Raw genomic sequence first — 17,774 nt, 5'->3', positions numbered from 1 at the left:
GGTGGGGTATCCATGCTTTTTTTTTTCTGACTCAACTTCTAAAATTAATCCGTTTCTTTCCTTGGTAAACTATATTTTCCATAATGATATGAAGATTTTCAAATAATATACGTATTTTGCGATTGTTGTTAATTAACCACATGGCAAAAGCTTTGTAAGTGTGAATGTGATAACCTAGTTGCTTGAAGAAGGGAAACTTCTCCTCAATCTTTGCCAATTAATTTCAAGTTAAAACAAGAGTTTAATCAGCCATAGATATAAAGTTAGTATTATACTACAAGGTTTGTGAACCCGGAAGTTTTCATATGATGATAAAAAGGTGCATGAAACACATGGGGACTCTGGTGAACAAAAAAAAACACATGGACTCTACTATTCTTTGTACCTTTAATAGATTGTTCATAAAGGAATATTATAAAGTAGAGATCCATTTGTTATTAGTTGAGACCTGGTATGTTACTAACTTACTATTAACATGCCATTGATCCCACACTAATGATCTTTTGGGGATCTTATAACATCCACTTTTTTGTATATATTTAGAGATGACACGAAAAGAAATATGGACCAGTGAAAATATACAATTTCAGTCTTTCTTCTTTAATTCGATTCTTCTGGATGTGTTATTTGTATTTTTCAGAGTGTGGGGGCCCTTATCATCTTCTATTTCCTTGTCTATTACATTTCAGCCATGTCTATTAACGTATGTATAAGTATGACGATAAAGGAAAAATAGAATAGATTTAGAAAAAAAACCCACGTATTTGATCGAGCCTGTTTATTGACCTCAAACCATTTGATGCAAAGTATTACCTTTGACAGTGTGTGTGGACAGTTAATAAGTTTTTTCACTTCTTTTTTTTTGTCGACTTAAGTTTTTTCACTTTCGCTACGTAATTCCAGTTTTTATTTTCAAAATTTTAATGTCGTGTTGGGTCTTAAAATCACAAACTGGGACGTAAAAACAGATCGTTGGGCTTGTATATAGTGCGCGTCATAATACCTATAATAATGGGCCTTGTGATAGTTATATAATAATAGGCCTTGTAATAGTTATATAATAATGGGCCGCAAAAGCAATACTTTCAAAGATATAACAGAGGACAAACAAACAGTGGCTGGATAAGTCGTTTTGGATAAAACACTCTCTTCTCTCCATCCTCCTCCTCCTTCCTGGAGCAGAGCTCCGTCGTCAATCCTAGCAAGCTATGGCTTCCTCAGTCGTCACTTCTTTTCAACCCAGGTACTATTTACATAGTTACAACATTAGACCGGCTCTCTAGTTCCTCTCTGGGTTTCGCTTTCTTAATTTCATCATCTCTTTGAATGTTGGGTTCACGAGTCCCCGAGAGTGTGAAGAATCTCTCTGTATGAAAATGCTATGCTATACGAATGTTGACTTGGCTGGTGAATTTTTTTGTGATTTTGGATTCGCAAACTCAGTTTTTAATTTCGAAAAAAAAAACAGAATTCTAGAACGCTCTTACATAACTTGGTTCCAATCTGTTTGTTTGTCTGAACAATAAGAGAGATACTGTGACTGTTGTTTAGGTCATCATTTTTGGGAGATAGGAACGTGTTCAAGGTCTCAACCAAGCAGTTTGCTCGAGTGGGTTTCTCCAGCAAGACCATAGAGTGCAAGGAATCAAGGATAGGGAAGCAGCCCATCGCTGTACCATCCAATGTAACCATCGCATTAGAAGGTCAAGACTTGAAAGTCAAAGGTCCATTAGGAGAGCTCGCTCTAACTTACCCACGCGAAGTTGAGCTCATCAAAGAAGATGCTGGTTTATTGAGGGTCAAAAAAACAGTCGAAACTAGAAGAGCCAACCAAATGCACGGCCTTTTCAGGTTCACAAAGCTCTCAACACCTTTATTATTATATATCAAGTGGTCACAGAAACAAAAGTCTTGAACTTTATATCAATTGGTTACAAAGTCTTGAACTTTAGAGGTTTGTTTTATTGCTGCTAAACTACCCTTTTTGTAACTCTCATGTGTTATTAGGACGCTAACGGATAACATGGTGGTGGGAGTGTCAAAGGGATTTGAGAAGAAGCTGATACTAGTGGGTGTTGGTTACCGTGCCACCGTGGAAGGGAAAGAGCTGGTTCTGAATCTCGGGTTTTCTCACCCGGTGAAGATGCAGATACCGGATAGTTTGAAAGTGAAAGTGGAAGAGAACACGAGGATCACGGTGAGTGGATACGACAAGAGCGAGATAGGGCAGTTTGCTGCGACGGTGAGGAAGTGGAGGCCGCCGGAGCCGTACAAGGGTAAGGGAGTGAAGTATTCAGATGAGATTGTGAGGAGGAAAGAAGGCAAAGCTGGAAAGAAGAAGTGATCATCTTTTGTTCCTTGTTGTTGTGTATTTTACCCTTTCTATGTTAAATGTGTATTTGCGCAAATCTTTTTTTATGAAAAAAATGTGAAACTTTTCCCCATGATTCACTGGTTGCGAACTTACTGAGAAAAAACAAATCTTGTGGTAAAAAATCTTGTTGTGCTCTTATGGCCTTGCTGGCTTTGTTCGTGTCTCTTTTAAGGTAATAATACCTTTCTTTACCCAATTTTTGCTAGAATAACTTGTGGATTAGAGTGAAAATATTTGTCGCCAATGGTAATATGCTAAGTTGACTCAAAGCCTGATCACTTTCTTGATGACCTTCGCTTGAATAATCCATGACCTCAACTCAAGAGGTACATTACTTTTGCTGTGGCTATCGGATAGACATAAACACTCGGGAGATATGTGAACATTCTTAACTATTTATTGAACTGCAGTTTTGCGGAGACTGTTGATCTCAATGTATCTGATCCTGTAGGGCATAAACACATACCTTACGTCGTCGTTCTTGTGAAGATGGCTGATGAATGGACTCAGTCCCATAGTGGCAATCTTCCTTTGACCAGGGAAGAGAAAAAAGAATTTAAGGTGCTCTTCTTCTTTTGCTACTTTGCTAATTCATAAAGCTAGCCAGCTTGCTTTCTTCTGGCTCTTTTTATCTAATCTAACTTAATCCTTGAAATCTTAGGATTTGGTGAAGTCCAAGATGATATCTATGGATGAGGATAACTACAAAGAGGCCATTGAAGCCGCTTTCAAAGTTTTTGCTCCTCGTGAAATCAGTAAGTTTGATACCTCGTGTGGTGTGTGGTATCTAAACAGAAAACTTTATCATCATCATCATCATCACAGTTATTCCTGGTTTCTGTTCCAGGCTCAGAGATCCAACAGATCAGCAATGATGCTTGTGCTGAAGCGAGTTCAAACTCCTCAGATTTTGGGGTGATGGTAGCGGCTCTGAAGGTTCGAAACCAGAAAATTGCTCTCTCCCAAACTTTTTACTTTCATGTTTCATAATACTAATGCTTGTCATACATCACCACCACCTGCAGGAGTTTGTCTCGAACGAAGGTGGTGGAGAGGCACCCCTCGAAGGCTCTATACCAGATATGACGTCGTCAACAGAGTAAGTACAATGACTGTTACTACTTCATCATCAAATCTATTTTTTTCAGATTATGTGATCGTTCGTAGGTATGCAGATATCGTATGGTAGAGGAGGAGTTCAGCAATCCTTCTGTGACCGAGATTCAAAAGTGTTTAGCGGACGAGGATTACAGGTGTGAACACAAACAAAAGCATCATCTGGTTTGAAAAGTGAGCTTGTTTGCTTTCTATGGTTGCATGTTAATGTTGTTAACGGTCGCAGTTGGTGCAATGGGATTTTATATTCTTCTTAGAGCTGTGGACAGGTTTTCCGCCAACTATATAACAAGTTTCCTGGCCAGTTTGATGGGGTAAGAAGAGACTCATTACGGCAACAAAGCTAAAAACCTATCTCTGAACAATTGGTATTTGTTTGGTTAGTATTATTAATATGAAAAAATCTGTTTTTTTTCTTGTAGAGGGATGGATGAGGACATTTCTCGGTTAAAAACTACTGCCAGATGATCTTATCAATGAGATGTGTCGGTTTGGTGCCTCTGAGCTTCATGTGGTTGCTGCCTTTCTTGGAGGAATCGCGTCTCAAGAAGCCATCAAAAGATTTGAGCTCTGTCTTTTGCTCAGGTCATTGAAGCCTACAACGAGTATGCTGGGGTGATAGAACGTCCGTAAGCCTCAAGGTGGCTAAAGAGGAAAGGAGAAGGCAAGCTGGATCAGTCATAATCCCTGAAAGAAGAGTGGCAGAGAGCTCGTCATGAAAAAGGACTGAGATTACTCTAGTAAAAAATCTCCTAAGCAGGTAGAACATATCTGCGAGAAACCTTTTGCCTAAGCTGCTTGCTTCATGTTCTCTTTTTTTCTTCATCCTTCACGTTCAGGCAATTGTATGTATACCATGTTTGGAAGCCAAATGATTAGATATGGATACAGTTACATCAATGATTTTTACGAATCAGAATAATTATTTGTATTATGCTGCTACACCAATGTTTGTGAGAAATGGTTCCATGCAAAATTAAATGCGTGTGTAGATCTCACACCTGCAAAAGCTGAGCAAATCAAACATTACAGAGATCCGATCAGAGCTGCAGTAGCAACAACAACAACAAAAAGCTTGAAGGGTGTTATAATAACATTAGAGCGAGCCTGTAATAACCATACTGAGTTAATAAAGTAAAAGGTGAATATTTTAACATCCTGTAATGAGCAGGAGTCCGTTTCTATGCAATAAAGTTTGAGCAAGAGGACGATAGAAGTAAAGATGGTATCGAGCTTCACCTGCATGAAATCATTCATTACATAGCATAGGATATATAAAAGTCATAAATAACAAAAGAAAAAGACTAAACAAAGGGGCATTGCATATGTATTGACGGTTGCATCTTCTATCTTCTCAAAATCCTCTCTCCTCCTGTAATAGAAGTGAAACATGTTGTGTCAATCCTTCCAAAACCACCTCAATCGGGGCTCAGAGGCCACAGTCCGATGCTCCTGGAAACGTATGGAAACTTCATGCAACATAGACAAAGCAGGGACCAGGAAGGCGAGCAAGGCCGCGAAGAGAGAAAATAGCGGGTTCGATGAGATTACTCCCATAGCTACGGCATAAGAAATGCACAGGGGTCCCACCATCCAGAAGAACCAACATACAAACTTGTTACCAGTCGGTATGAGACAAATTGTGTAGAAAGTCGCAGAGCAGAAGCCCACGGTGTTGGAAGTCCAAAGAAACATGAAGAACATCTGTTTCCTCCCATTGGAACTTGCATTAGCAGTATCCTCGGGTTTCTGTGCACCTCCTGGAGGCTAGAGTGCAGTCTGGTAAGTGGTCGTTACTACCAGAGTGCAGACAATCAGTAAGAGTCCACGTGCTTCGTCTGATATGCTACTCATTAGGCGTCTCATGAAAGTGGAGCCGAAATTCGAGAAAGTGAGTGGTGATGTCAAATATCTTAAGCATTGCCTTGGGTTTTGGCAGGGACACCGCCTCTTTGCACCCGGTATTTGCAACAAGTTGTTCCAAATCCAAGTCTCTCGGTCCCTGGCTTCTTAAGATGTCGAGGAAAGTTAAATCAACACCATTTACTTTGTTTCGCTCAACCGATCGACATTTCAATAACAGTCTCAGCATCTACATATAACGGATCAATCATATTAGGAAAGAATCTTGTATAAGAATCTCACCTAGTTCATTCATTCATAGGAGGCAGAACTTGTTTTTATATATACTAGGTGTGTTATCCGCGTATGCAGACACAATTTTCTTATGAATATTTATTAGTTTATATATTTTATTAAAATATGTATGTTTATTATTGTATTAAATTTTTGAAAACACTAACATATTAAAACTACTTTTAATTTTGAAATCTTATACTTTTGTTATCACTTTTTGTGCACTTATTTTTACTTATGTTTTGCTTATATTTTCCATTTCTTTTCCATTATTTATATTTTCTATTATATATATTTTGCTCATCTATACTATTTAAACATAAACAATAAAAACATTTACTTACAAAAAGTAATAGTTGGATCAATATATTTATTGTTAGATTGAAATAAAAATAATATATATTTTTATTAAAATAATATGATTAATATAAATTCGTTTTGATTAATATGATCAATATGATTTTGTATAATTAGTATTAATATTAATTTTAATAATTTATCTAATCAAAAAATTAAAATTAGTTTTCTATTTTGTTGTTAATTTATGTTAATTCATTAAAGGTATAAATGATATTGAACACTCTAAATTTTTTATTTTAAAATATATTAATAAATTTTGGATAATTCTTATTATTATTAATTTTATTTACTTATGTAATAAAAATTTCGTTTTTATTTTGTAGGTAATTTATATATTTATCCATTAAGGATATAAACAATCTTAATCAATCGAATTTTTTATTTTAAAATATATTTTTAAATTTTGAGCCCACCCTGCTATTTTCTGGGGTAGAAATGACGTGGCTGCTGCGGGTTTCGAGGGATGTCTAGGCCCCGGTCTGGGACCCTCGGTAAACAAAAAAAAACATTGATGGTAAACTTTTATAATAAACACTAAACAGTCGAAAGAAATTTATTTTAATGCAATCAGAAACGGTTAACCAATATAAAATCAAACAATAATTTTATTATCAGGCTCTCTTCAGTGTCATCTCTCTATGTGAGAACGGTGTCATTCTTTGGGCAACAGAAATTCCAAATGTGACATTAGTCCTTCGATGATTACTACTCTCTCCGGGGAAGACGGTGGATGCATCCTCCGAAATGACACAAATGGGCGAGAGTAAAGCCCAATCTACACATGATTAGTCGGCAGAAGGTTTATGAGATGGTTTAATTCAGACAAACGACAATAATTTGAGTTATTTTTGACACCACTTACATCAAAAGTTATTTTGTCAAGAAAATGGGGTCCAAGAGTATCAATCAAGATGGAATACTAAAACTGTCTAAGAAGTTATTGGGCATCAAAGAATTAAGTTATTTCAAATCTTGCTGCTTCAAAAGAAAAGATAGGAGCCACAAATACAATGTGGGTTTATGAAATGAAAACAAAAGGCAATAATAATAGAGGCCACCAAAGCTTGGTGGGTGTCATTAGTTACTACAATGGCATTTCGTTTTCGATATGTCTTTGGATTTATTCTAATATGCATATATATAATATATATACTTTAACAAATAGGATGTAAAATAGTCTTGTAAACGTCTGTCTTTCCCATTTCCATTTCCATTTCCATTTGATGCCGCCACAAATAATCATCACCCATTAGGAAATTTTATCATCTAAAAGCAATCACCACCTATTGTGAATAGAATCACACAGTTTAAAGACATAAATTATATGAGTATATTATTTGTGAAAGCATTAGGCTATTGACACTATTGCTATGAACATTCAAGATCCACTTTGTATTCGAGTGAAACTTGTTTTATTTTACGTAAAGCAAGCAAATTAAAATCGTATCTCTCTGTTGAATTTTGGTTCTCTAAAAGCCTAACAGACCATAATTTGCCTTTAGCAATTAATTCTTTCTTTGCTATCAAAGCTTCAATCAATACCATATTTTGCTCATATATGTTTAAAAGCACATGTGAACAAAAAAAATTTTAAAAGCACCTACATACTAAATTAAAAAGGAAGAGAATAAATCCAAACCTAAGATTTTATAAGAAAATATTATTATATATTTATATATGGTTAAGAATAAAGTAGTGGCCTCTGAAAAAGGAGTAGCAACAAGAAGCAAATCGATGGATGATGAATATGGGCAGGACCGTCTTTTAGCACGTGCAAGTGGAGCGGTCGAACAGGGTCCAAAATTTTAGAGGGTCCATAATTTTTTTTGTTTTAGTAATAGTTATAAATTTAAAATCATACTTTTATAAAAAATCAGAATAACTATATTTGAATTTAGGTTCCGTATTTATAACCAATAATGTAAACTACAATTTTTATTTTGTTTATATAACCAACTAAAATACAGTAAATTAGGACGTAATTAATATTTTTATCAATTATATATTTTGGAAAGTAAGAAATAGTTGTTAATGTATGTTTGAATATTCAATGGTAGTATATAAAGTTAATATTCTAATTGATTATGTTTAGGAAAAAATTATTAATTAGTGATTATAAATACGGATAACAAAATATATTTTTTCACCATTTTTAGTTAGAAATAAAAAAACACAAAGAAAAGAAAACTAGCCTACAAATTATGTTGACAAGAATGAGTAATTTGTCCAATTAAAAGTATATATCTTGCTATCCATATCCAAATAATAAACATAAAAAATAACTTAAAAATAGAAGAATGATCAAATTTGATGATTTGATCAACGATTTTGCATTGAAAAATGCTAAATAATCTTGTTCAATGATTTGATCAGTGATTTTGCATTAAAAACTAGAAATAATGTTATTTAGATATAAAATAATTAATTGATGTATTTATTTTATATTATACTGATATTTTGTAAAAAGAAAAATATATTATTTCAGAATCTTATTTTCTTATTTTCTTATTGTTAAAAAAATCTTATTTTCTTATTTTGAACCGGGTCTGTCTAAAGCTTGAGACGGCCCTGAATATGGGATTGTCAGCTTTAAAGGGGTTTGCTTGAAGAAGAGAGTGACCAAACTTTGAAACTGAATTAGGTAAAGTGGCAGTCTCCTCTTTCAAGCAAAGCACCTAACTTCTACCACCATTTCATTGTTTGCCCAATATACCAGATTAAACCGAATATAACCGATATGTGGTATAGGTAAACTAGTCAAGTGGCCGGTTTATAGATTAGTTGGCCAATTAATTGGTTTCAAATTTATCATTGTTTTGTATAATATCTTTACGTACAGAGCAGCTCGCTTTTGCTCCTTGAAACGTAACTCTTGAACCAGCCGGTTGGAAGGTTTTAGTTAGTGATTGAAATAAAAGTGACATTTCAGTTAACCGAACCGTGCATTTGATTATGATTCTACATTTCTACTGAATGTCGATGTCGGTTGCGAACGGTGTATACCTTAAATGACACTCTCATTTCGCTGGATTTTTTCATTTTTACTTCAAATCATTTCGCTGAATTATTGGTGGCCATACACACGTATTAAAGTATGCATGTGTCTACTCCACTTTTATGGTTATGTACTTAATGTAAGTTTTGATTCTTTTGACTTCCTCTTTGAGCCACTAATAGATATATAATCGAGTGGCTAATGACAGAGACACCACACTTTTTTAATAAAATATGTAATTTGGTATATAATATTATTATCAGCCTTAATTTTATCATCATTGAACTAAAACCAGTATAATGTACGTGTTACATATAATCTTATTCATGTTTGTATTTATTGTTCTGTTTTGTTTATGCGTTTATGATTTTACAACAAAATATAAATTTTTTTTTTTGACTGAGACAATTTTTTTTTAAACTATTACAGTTTTTAAAAGAATGATATTTTACATATACAAATGAAAAAAAAGACGATAGCTAACATCTATTAAAAGACAAACATGTTTGAAACGGCCATGTTGCTTTGATAAACAGCTATTATGACATACAGACACACCAAACACGTTGTACTTGACCACCATCACATTCCCAGAATATAGCACTTGTTTATAATTAAGCATAAAAGACCACATAAATAGTTCCCCTCGTCCATATCCACCGGATACAAAAAACATCAACGACAGATCTGAAGCTCGAGCTATTATTGACATTTAAATAATTTTGGATAACATTGATCTAATCAATTTATTACAGTCTCATCTCGTTGCTATTCAAATAAATTAGCACCGACTTCTTGAATGATCACATGCCATGGGGCATTAGCACAACCATCGATGGAATATTACGTCAAGAAAACAAAAACTTCAAATTCTATTATTGTTTTTTTCTCACAAATGAGTTTAGAATCAGTGTGAGATTTTGAATGGGTATAACGTTACCATAGATACTAGATAGAAAATGGTCCAAAATATTTAATAATTAAATATCAGATGTTTGTGTTTCAGACTGAAACTTTCAGTAACGACATACATGTATGTTCCCTAGGAGTTAACTGTGTTTATAAACCAGTCTTCAAGCTGAAATTCATAATACTAAATCTTAGAAGCGTCATTGGGAATTGAAACTCTATCGTGGCATCAACTGATAAACCGAATTTAGTTAATTATATGTAGCCCTCAAGAAGTTTTGAAACATCAGAATCACTCTACTAAACTAATGTAAACATAGTTAGTTTCCAAAGTTAAATAAAGCATACGTATCCTCAAAGAACTATTACGCGCAAAATGCATGAAAGCGAAGAACTAGACCGAGAGACAGATCCATCGTCGTCATTCGTCAAAGCATGTGGTATCATTTTGGACATTAGTTACACAAACTCATGGTTTGTAAAATTTCATGATGACACGTGGGAAAAGCTCGTGAGGCGGGACCCACGATTCGAATACAGGTGCAGTGAGCTTGTGATGCAAAACGGAGAGCATCACATGATGTATCAGTACAGTCGCAGAATCTCTTATGAACCGAAAAGACCCGACTAAAATAGTAATAACTATCTTTTTTATTTTTCTTTTCCATCTCTTATTTCTTTCCGAAAATCAAAATTGAATCCTCTCAGTACAATCACAGAATCTCTTATTTCTTTCTTTCTTGCTTGCTTGACAAAAAAAAGATATCTCTCTATTATATACAAACTACTACCTCCAAATCTGATTTAAAATGTATCAATTTGAATGTCTGTTTCTAGTTATCTTACACTTTTCAATTTTCTTAAAGCCATTAGAAAATATCTTTCGAGTATATTGGACAAACATCCATACACATTCATCTGCAAAACTAAAAACTGTATTAATTGATTTGTGAAATTCAAAATATAAAATATTATATGGATCCTCTGCTGACAAGAAAAAAATGGATCCTCTAAAAACTTGAAGGTTACTCTACCAAGACATCATGAAAATATTTTAATCAATCAAATTATCAAATCCGATAAATTGTTTATGTACATACAGTTCGATCGATACTTTGCATTTGGATATGTCCATGAAAAAAATGAAATCACTTTCGAACGTATTTGTGTGTGTTGAAACTTATTTTTATTTGAAGATTCTTTGAACTGATGAATAGTCAATTTCTATTTACTAACACATTTAACACTCCCACCTAGGGCTGGGCGTTCGGGTACCCATTCGGGTTTCGGTTCAGTCCATTCGGGTTTCGGGTTTTCGGGGTTAAAGATTTCAGCCCCATTCGGATATTTTTAAATTTTGGTTCGGGTTCGGTTCGGATCTTTGCGGGTTCGGTTCGTGTTCGGATAACCCATTTAAAATGTTTTTAAATTTTCAAAATCCATTATATACTTTAAATTTTCAAAATATATAAGAGAGATAATATATTACATATAAATTTTCATAACATATATGTTAAAATATCTTAATTTAACATATAAATTGGTTTTCTTTGAATATTTGGATAAAGAATCAATAGATATTTAACTATTTTTGGTGTTTTCAGTATACTTTAGCTATTTAAACATTTACTTTTGACTATTTGCATATATTTTCGAATATTTTGGAAAACTTAAAGATATCTTATATATTTTTAATATTTTTAATATACATCATATATAAAAATAATGTATATATTTAAGTATATAAATTTATTTCGGATACATTCGGGTACCCACAATACTTCGGTTCGGATCGGGTTCGGTTTCGGTTCTTTAAATACCGAAATTTTGAACCCGTTCGGATATTTAATCAATTTCGGTTCGGGTTCGGTGCTACTTTTTCGGATCGGGTTCGGTTCGGTTTTTCGGATTCGGATTTTTTGCCCAGCCCTACTCCCACCCATTCCGAATACGTGGTGAGGACCAGCTCTGTGCTAAAGAGTAAAGACTCAAAGTCAGAGTAAAGACTCAAAGTCAACCAGCCACTCCTTACAATATCTACACATGCCGTATGTGTCACATACCTATATAAATATATAGCTTAGGCTATGTACACATTAGCTGGAGAAACCAATAATTAGTCACATCAATGGAAAAAAAAAGAAGCCCAAGTTCTCAACAAGGACAGTATGGTAAATTCACAACAACGCAAGGACAGTTCGGTAAATTCACAAGAAACTTGGCCTTTGTGATTGAATAAAATAAATAAGGGAACTGAACGGTTAAGAAGTCGTTCTGATTTCGTCTTCCCTTCTCTGTAACGTCGTCTCTCTTCTACAAAAACTCTCAGAGAGAGAGAGAGAGAGAGAGAGAGCAACAGAGACGATAGAGATTCTTCAACTATCTCGCGATCTGTAAACAATCGCTGAAGAATCTCTGGAGATTCAGGTGTTCTTCGACTTTGTCCGAGTCTCGAGCTGATTTACAGCGGACGATGAAGCTCATCATCGTCTAGAGATAGCTACGAAGCTTTTCACTTGCGATTGAGATTAAAAAATGACGACGACGAAGATGAAAGGAGGAGGAGGAGAGCATTCTTCTTCTAGAAGCTTCGCGTCTCGTAAATGGACGTTGTTACTCTGTTTAGGGAGCTTCTGCGTCGGAATGTTCTTCACCGATCGGTATCTTTCCCTTTTTTTTAACTAATTCTTTTTTTTTGATCCTCAGAGAAGTTTCACATGAATGAATCATTGTTTGTTTGTTGCAGGATGTGGAGTGTTCCGGAATCTAGAGACGTCTCTCGTCCATCAGTAACCGAAGCTGAGAGATTAAAGCTCATATCCGAAGGCTGCAATCCTAAATCTGTGAGAGAGTTTTGTTTGATCCAATGCATAATCTCACAACTTTTTTTAATCATCTTATGAGCTGATTTTTAGTTTCCCTATTTTTAGCTTTACCAGAAAGAAGTTAAACGAGATCCTCAGGCTTTGTTTTCACAAGTATCCAGTACTCACAACGCTATACAGTAAGAGTTTTTTTAGTAATAGTTCAACCTTCCAGGAACAACATTGTGATATGGTTAATAACGTTTTTTTTTTGGTGTTACGTGCAGGACATTGGATAAGACCATTTCGAGCTTAGAGATGGAGTTAGCTGCTGCAAGGTCAGTTCAGGAGTCTTTAACAAACGGTGCTCCTGTTTCTGATGATATGGGGAAGAACAAGCAACCGCAGGGGAAGAAGAGACGACGGTACTTGATGGTTGTAGGGATTAATACAGCTTTTAGTAGCCGGAAGAGAAGAGATTCTGTTCGAGCTACGTGGATGCCTCAAGGTTTTTTAAGTTACCAAACTTGCTTGTTTCAGTCGGACTCTTCATAACATGTTTATCTTTTTAGGTGAAAAGAGGAGGAGACTTGAAGAAGACAAGGGGATTATTATCCGGTTTGTCATTGGTCACAGGTGAGAATCTAGATTTACCTTAGAGATTCTGATGCGAGTTTTTTTTTTTTTGTGTATATTGATGTTGTGTGTTCATTGATATTCTATAGTGCCACGGCCGGGGGTATTCTAGACCGAGCCATAGAAGCTGAGGACAGGAAGCATGGAGATTTCTTGAGACTGGTATGTTTCTCATCTTTGCCGTTTAGATGTGCATACTCTTATCTTCATTTTCATTGGTATGTTGTTTCTGACAGGACCATGTTGAAGGGTATCTAGAGCTGTCAGGCAAGACCAAGACCTACTTCTCTACAGCCTTTTCAATGTGGGATGCTGATTTCTATGTCAAAGTAGATGATGACGTTCATGTAAACATAGGTAAGTTCTATATGTGGAGACCATTATATATTCATCTGTATCCCATTTCGCTAGTGGAGTCTAATGGTTTTATTGAAATGATCTGCAGCAACTCTTGGAGAAACTCTGGTTAGACACCGGAAGAAACCACGGGTCTATATCGGCTGCATGAAATCTGGTCCTGTTCTCTATCAAAAGTAAAGTTCCCTCCTTCACACCGTTCTTTTCTGTTCTGGTTCTTTCCTTTTGTTAACAAGTCATGTTTGGTTTAATAAATGGAGCAGAGGGGTGAGATACCATGAGCCAGAGTACTGGAAGTTTGGTGAGAATGGGAACAAATACTTCCGTCATGCTACTGGTCAGATATATGCCATTTCAAGAGACTTGGCTTCTTACATATCAATCAATCAGTAAGTTCAAGATGAGATTATTATTATATCCTGTTTTAACTCAAATGTAATCTCTTCCTTCTCTATGTATGTGTTAAAATGTTTCAGGCATGTTCTACACAAGTATGCGAACGAAGATGTTTCCTTAGGAGCTTGGTTTATTGGGATTGATGTTAAACACATTGATGATAGAAGATTATGCTGCGGCACTCCTCCTGGTAAGTCTTGAAAGCTCTTTTCATCTCCTGCCACATTTTCTAGATGATGCTTCAAGAAGTGAGATAAAGTCTTAATCAATGTATAGATTTTGAGAACAACTTTTAGATAAAACGTCAACATCTTTAGTCTTTTGCACCTAACTACCATTATAATCTGCTTTGAACCCTACTAAAAGAGAGATGACTCGTCCCTATCAAAATGTCTCTCTACTGATACAAAGTCTTACCAAGAACCTTAGTGTTTTCAGATTTGATAAAAACATCAAATCTTACTTCCTTGTTTCAAACATATATCACTGTGACGTGTAACATAGCAACACTCTGTAACGATTCTACTAAAACAAATTCTTAAGAATCTAAGTTTCGGTACTGCAGATTGCGAATGGAAAGCACAAGCTGGGAACATATGTGTAGCATCGTTCGACTGGACATGCAGCGGAATCTGCAGATCAGCAGATCGTCTCAAAGAGGTTCATAGACGGTGCAGTGAAGGCGAAAACGCTCTTTGGAGTGCCACCTTTTGACATATAAAAAGACACACGGTTGTTCTGCTCCCAAAAGAAAACAGCCCAAAGATAAAGAGGAAGGTCAAGCAGAGATACAATTCTTTTTGTTTTCTTTGCTTCTTAGTATCATCAAGAGATATGATCCACACTTTACACTTTTTTGTAAACATAGGTACATAGAACTAGAGATAAGTGTGAAAAAAATCTCTGGCAAGAATCATATGATTGGGTTTGTTATTTTCAGATGACTTGGAAATGAAGCATCTGTTACATCAATACAACAAAACTATGCCATGTTTATAACCGCATCTGACCAAGTATCAGATTTTTGAAAATTTCCGTTTATTAGTACTTAGCTTTCGTATCAATAGGATCTTATCCATGAATCATGTTATATAAGCTCAGGCTTGACACATGTAGTAGTGATTGTACTAGTTTTTACTGGATTAACTTATTTTTTCTTAGATATACTAAGAGGCATTGTCATATAGAGCCCATGTTTATCCTTAGGAGCGTGGAATGTGTCACTTAGTAATTCTACCAAATCCAATTAGCTATGTACACGCATTTGATCCCTTAGAAGTTAATTACCTACCAAATCAATTACTACCGGTTATGATTCTCTTGTCTGTATGAAGAATATAATATATGATATTACTATCAGGAATTGCACATATAAAAAAATTCCAGTTTCTGAGATACTTTACCATTTTTATTTGGGAACTCTTAAGGTATTTTTTTCCTATAATGACAGCTCTTAGAATTTTGTACACGTACTCTACATGAAGAGGAGGTTACAAATATTCAACAATAAGAATAAAAAGAGGACAAAAGAGTCTGGGAAGTTAACTAAGTGAAAAAAGGCTATGGCGGAAACAACAAGTTGGATTCCAGTTTGGTTCTCTTTGATAGTGTTGGGATGTCTTTGTAACGACCCGGTTTTTATAAACCAGAATTAAAATTCTGGTTAATTATTTATTTGGGTTAAACAAGCTTAAATCATTAATCATCAATGGTTTAGTAAACCGGGTATACTTATATATTAATTATAAGTATTACTTTCTTCTTAAAACCTAAAATAAAAAGAGAAGCAGCGCAGCCATTCTTCATCACCAGCATCTCTGGCCATCTCCACGTTCTTCTCTCTCTTAGCGGGTTCAACGATCATAATTTACCTTCATCTTCCTGGAGTAAGTAGCTAACTCTTTTCTCTACGTTTCACTGAAAGCGGATCTCCAATCGGATTTGTATTCTAAAAGTTATGTATGTTTTATCAAGGAGTTGTTCTGCATAACACATCTGAGACCAGTATTGAGGAAATTCGGGAATGGATTATCAAATCATGGAATTTTGATGCCAAACTTTCGTGGTAAGTTATAGACTCACAGATCTACCTATAGAAGAAAACGGATCATCATTTGGAATTTTGGTTGTAATGTTATGATTGTTTATTTGGGACTGATCTCTGCAGAACGAATCCACAAACAGTCAACTTCATAAACGTTTTCCCGTTTATCCAGACTGACCTAGAAAACGTGCGAGATACCATTGGAAAGGTCTCGTTCTCAGCTTTCCGAATCATCATTTAGATCGTCAAACCGAGGTACGGTTAAGAAGTTATGATCATTTTGGTTTCGGGTATTAAATCTGTTCAAATCCGAAAAAACCATAAACTTAGTCTTCTATTGGAAACCCTAGTTATATTTTAGGAAAGTTTCTATTTTTGGAAACTTTTAGACCTAAGTCGTTAATCCTCGTATTGCAGTTGACCGCATCTTCCGTTGTTCATCTCGGTCAGTGGCTAAGGTGAGGACTATTCCGTTTAAATCTCAACTAGTTTAGTATTACTATTATGGAAATTTTAGTTTCGAAACATGTTCCGTCTCTGTGAATCGAGTCTGTTTGAGAGTCTTGTTTATTTATTATTAATATTGATTGTTAAACTGGAATAGGATAATAGAGGATTCAACGGTTGAATGAATTGAGTGATGTTAAAACTGTTTTATAAGTATACATATATAATATGGATTGGTTAGCCGGATACAGGGAAGTACTTCTGTATCGGCCTATTTGTGTGGAGATTACGGGGTGTACAGGGAAGTACTTCTGTACCACGTATGAGCTGTGGGAGTATAGGGAAGCACTTCTGTACTACGTAGCAATTGTTTGTGTTGAGATTGCGGGGCGTACAGAGAAGTACTTCTGTACCACGCATGAGCTGCGGGAGTATAGGGAAGCACTTCTATACTACGTAGCACTGTGTATGAGGAGAATGCGGGAGTATAGGGAAGCACTTCTATACCACGCATACTTTTGGTATACATGAATATTTATATATTTATATCCTTATAAGGAAATGCGAGGGTGCATAGAGTAGCATGTACTATCAGCGCATTGGATGTTTTATGTGGTGTATTAGACACCGTGTTTGCTTCATGCTAGAGCTAGGCCTACATGGTAGTAGTGCTATGTACTGGTCAGTGGTTTGCGGTTTAACATCCCATACCTCACTGAGTGACTCCCCTGTTACTCACCCCTCCTTTTTTCCCTCCTTACAGGTGAGACCGACGAGTATGAGATTGATCGGACAACTGGTGTTTCTAGGCGTTTTCATTTGTTTTATTCTCAGACTTATATTTTATTATTTCTGGCGATTATTTCAGTACTTCAGTTACGGAGATTTTATGATTATTTATTATTATTATTTTTATTATTTAATTTGGAGAATGCGGGTGTGACAGTCTTAGTCTGAGATGGTTGGTTAAGAAAGTGAACGTGTGGCTCTATGTGTCCAGCCTCGGGGAGAACAGTCACTATCTGCCACCGGGTGATTTGGGTTGGCCTTTCATTGGCAACATGCCGTCTTTTCTCAGAGCTTTCAAGACCTCTGACCCTGACTCCTTTGCCCGCTCCTTAGTCAAAAGGTAAAATATATTTACATATCTCAAAAAAAAGTGATTATTGGATCCATGTTATAACCTTTGGTTATGATGTG

General features: G+C 35.4%; 4 protein-coding genes, 1 long non-coding RNA gene and 1 pseudogene across 6 annotated transcripts in view; 5 read left to right on the top strand and 1 right to left on the bottom strand.

Annotated features, from left to right (window-relative positions):
* The first annotated feature begins 1,124 nt into the window (after positions 1–1,124).
* LOC130505570 (50S ribosomal protein L6, chloroplastic) lies at positions 1,125–2,447 on the top strand. The gene is made up of 3 exons (XM_057000189.1): positions 1,125–1,243; positions 1,552–1,851; positions 2,008–2,447. Exons 1-3 carry the CDS (start codon positions 1,209–1,211, stop codon positions 2,342–2,344), a joined length of 672 nt encoding a protein of 223 aa, XP_056856169.1. The 5' UTR covers positions 1,125–1,208; the 3' UTR covers positions 2,345–2,447.
* Positions 2,448–2,634: 187 nt separating this feature from the next.
* On the top strand, positions 2,635–4,380 carry LOC108858366 (NEDD8-activating enzyme E1 regulatory subunit AXR1-like). 2 transcript variants are annotated; one of them, XM_018632309.2, is made up of 7 exons: positions 2,635–2,935; positions 3,036–3,129; positions 3,222–3,310; positions 3,400–3,473; positions 3,550–3,627; positions 3,717–3,804; positions 3,913–4,380. In XM_018632309.2, exons 1-6 carry the CDS (start codon positions 2,864–2,866, stop codon positions 3,745–3,747), a joined length of 438 nt encoding a protein of 145 aa, XP_018487811.1. In that variant the 5' UTR covers positions 2,635–2,863; the 3' UTR covers positions 3,748–3,804; positions 3,913–4,380. The 2 variants fall into 2 exon arrangements, with proteins under 2 accessions (XP_018487811.1, XP_056856220.1); XM_057000240.1 differs by having other exon boundaries at positions 3,550–3,804.
* Positions 4,381–4,888: 508 nt separating this feature from the next.
* LOC130512623 (ankyrin repeat-containing protein BDA1-like) lies at positions 4,889–5,582 on the bottom strand (annotated as a pseudogene).
* A 6,573-nt stretch (positions 5,583–12,155) lies between these two features.
* LOC108849930 (probable beta-1,3-galactosyltransferase 2) lies at positions 12,156–15,134 on the top strand. The gene is made up of 11 exons (XM_018623553.2): positions 12,156–12,550; positions 12,637–12,733; positions 12,821–12,894; positions 12,982–13,202; positions 13,267–13,330; positions 13,420–13,492; positions 13,567–13,687; positions 13,776–13,863; positions 13,951–14,076; positions 14,164–14,273; positions 14,649–15,134. The coding sequence occupies exons 1-11, from the start codon at positions 12,426–12,428 to the stop codon at positions 14,795–14,797; spliced, it is 1,248 nt and encodes a 415-aa protein (XP_018479055.1). The 5' UTR covers positions 12,156–12,425; the 3' UTR covers positions 14,798–15,134.
* A 596-nt stretch (positions 15,135–15,730) lies between these two features.
* Positions 15,731–17,497, top strand: LOC130505479 (uncharacterized). Its single transcript, XR_008941702.1, has 5 exons — positions 15,731–15,969; positions 16,058–16,148; positions 16,251–16,382; positions 16,545–16,585; positions 17,338–17,497. It is a non-coding gene; the product is annotated as an uncharacterized LOC130505479 (long non-coding RNA).
* Positions 17,498–17,635: 138 nt separating this feature from the next.
* The window catches only part of LOC130512607 (glutamate receptor 3.4-like), a 2,933-nt gene continuing 2,794 nt past the window's right edge, over positions 17,636–17,774 (top strand). The window contains exon 1 of the mRNA XM_057010761.1: positions 17,636–17,695. Coding sequence (XP_056866741.1) covers positions 17,636–17,695 — 60 coding nt within the window. The remainder of the gene's footprint in view (positions 17,696–17,774) is intronic.

Source organism: Raphanus sativus, chromosome 1, assembly GCF_000801105.2.
Source record: "Raphanus sativus cultivar WK10039 chromosome 1, ASM80110v3, whole genome shotgun sequence".
In the NCBI taxonomy this organism is placed as follows: domain Eukaryota; kingdom Viridiplantae; phylum Streptophyta; class Magnoliopsida; order Brassicales; family Brassicaceae; genus Raphanus; species Raphanus sativus.
This window is presented reverse-complemented; position numbering and strand designations above follow the sequence as displayed.

Coding starts and splice junctions, on each gene's coding strand:
- LOC108858366 (XM_057000240.1), top strand. CDS start 2,864: ATGGCTGATGAATGGACTCAGTCCCATAGTGGCAATCTTCCTTTGACC. Junction 3,130..3,221: donor TTTTGCTCCTCGTGAAATCA/GTAAGTTTGATA, acceptor TTTCTGTTCCAG/GCTCAGAGATCCAACAGATC. Junction 3,474..3,549: donor GATATGACGTCGTCAACAGA/GTAAGTACAATG, acceptor GTAGGTATGCAG/ATATCGTATGGTAGAGGAGG.
- LOC108849930 (XM_018623553.2), top strand. CDS start 12,426: ATGACGACGACGAAGATGAAAGGAGGAGGAGGAGAGCATTCTTCTTCT. Junction 13,688..13,775: donor TGACGTTCATGTAAACATAG/GTAAGTTCTATA, acceptor AATGATCTGCAG/CAACTCTTGGAGAAACTCTG. Junction 13,864..13,950: donor GGTCCTGTTCTCTATCAAAA/GTAAAGTTCCCT, acceptor TAAATGGAGCAG/AGGGGTGAGATACCATGAGC.
- LOC130505570 (XM_057000189.1), top strand. CDS start 1,209: ATGGCTTCCTCAGTCGTCACTTCTTTTCAACCCAG. Junction 1,244..1,551: donor GTCACTTCTTTTCAACCCAG/GTACTATTTACA, acceptor ACTGTTGTTTAG/GTCATCATTTTTGGGAGATA. Junction 1,852..2,007: donor CAAATGCACGGCCTTTTCAG/GTTCACAAAGCT, acceptor ATGTGTTATTAG/GACGCTAACGGATAACATGG.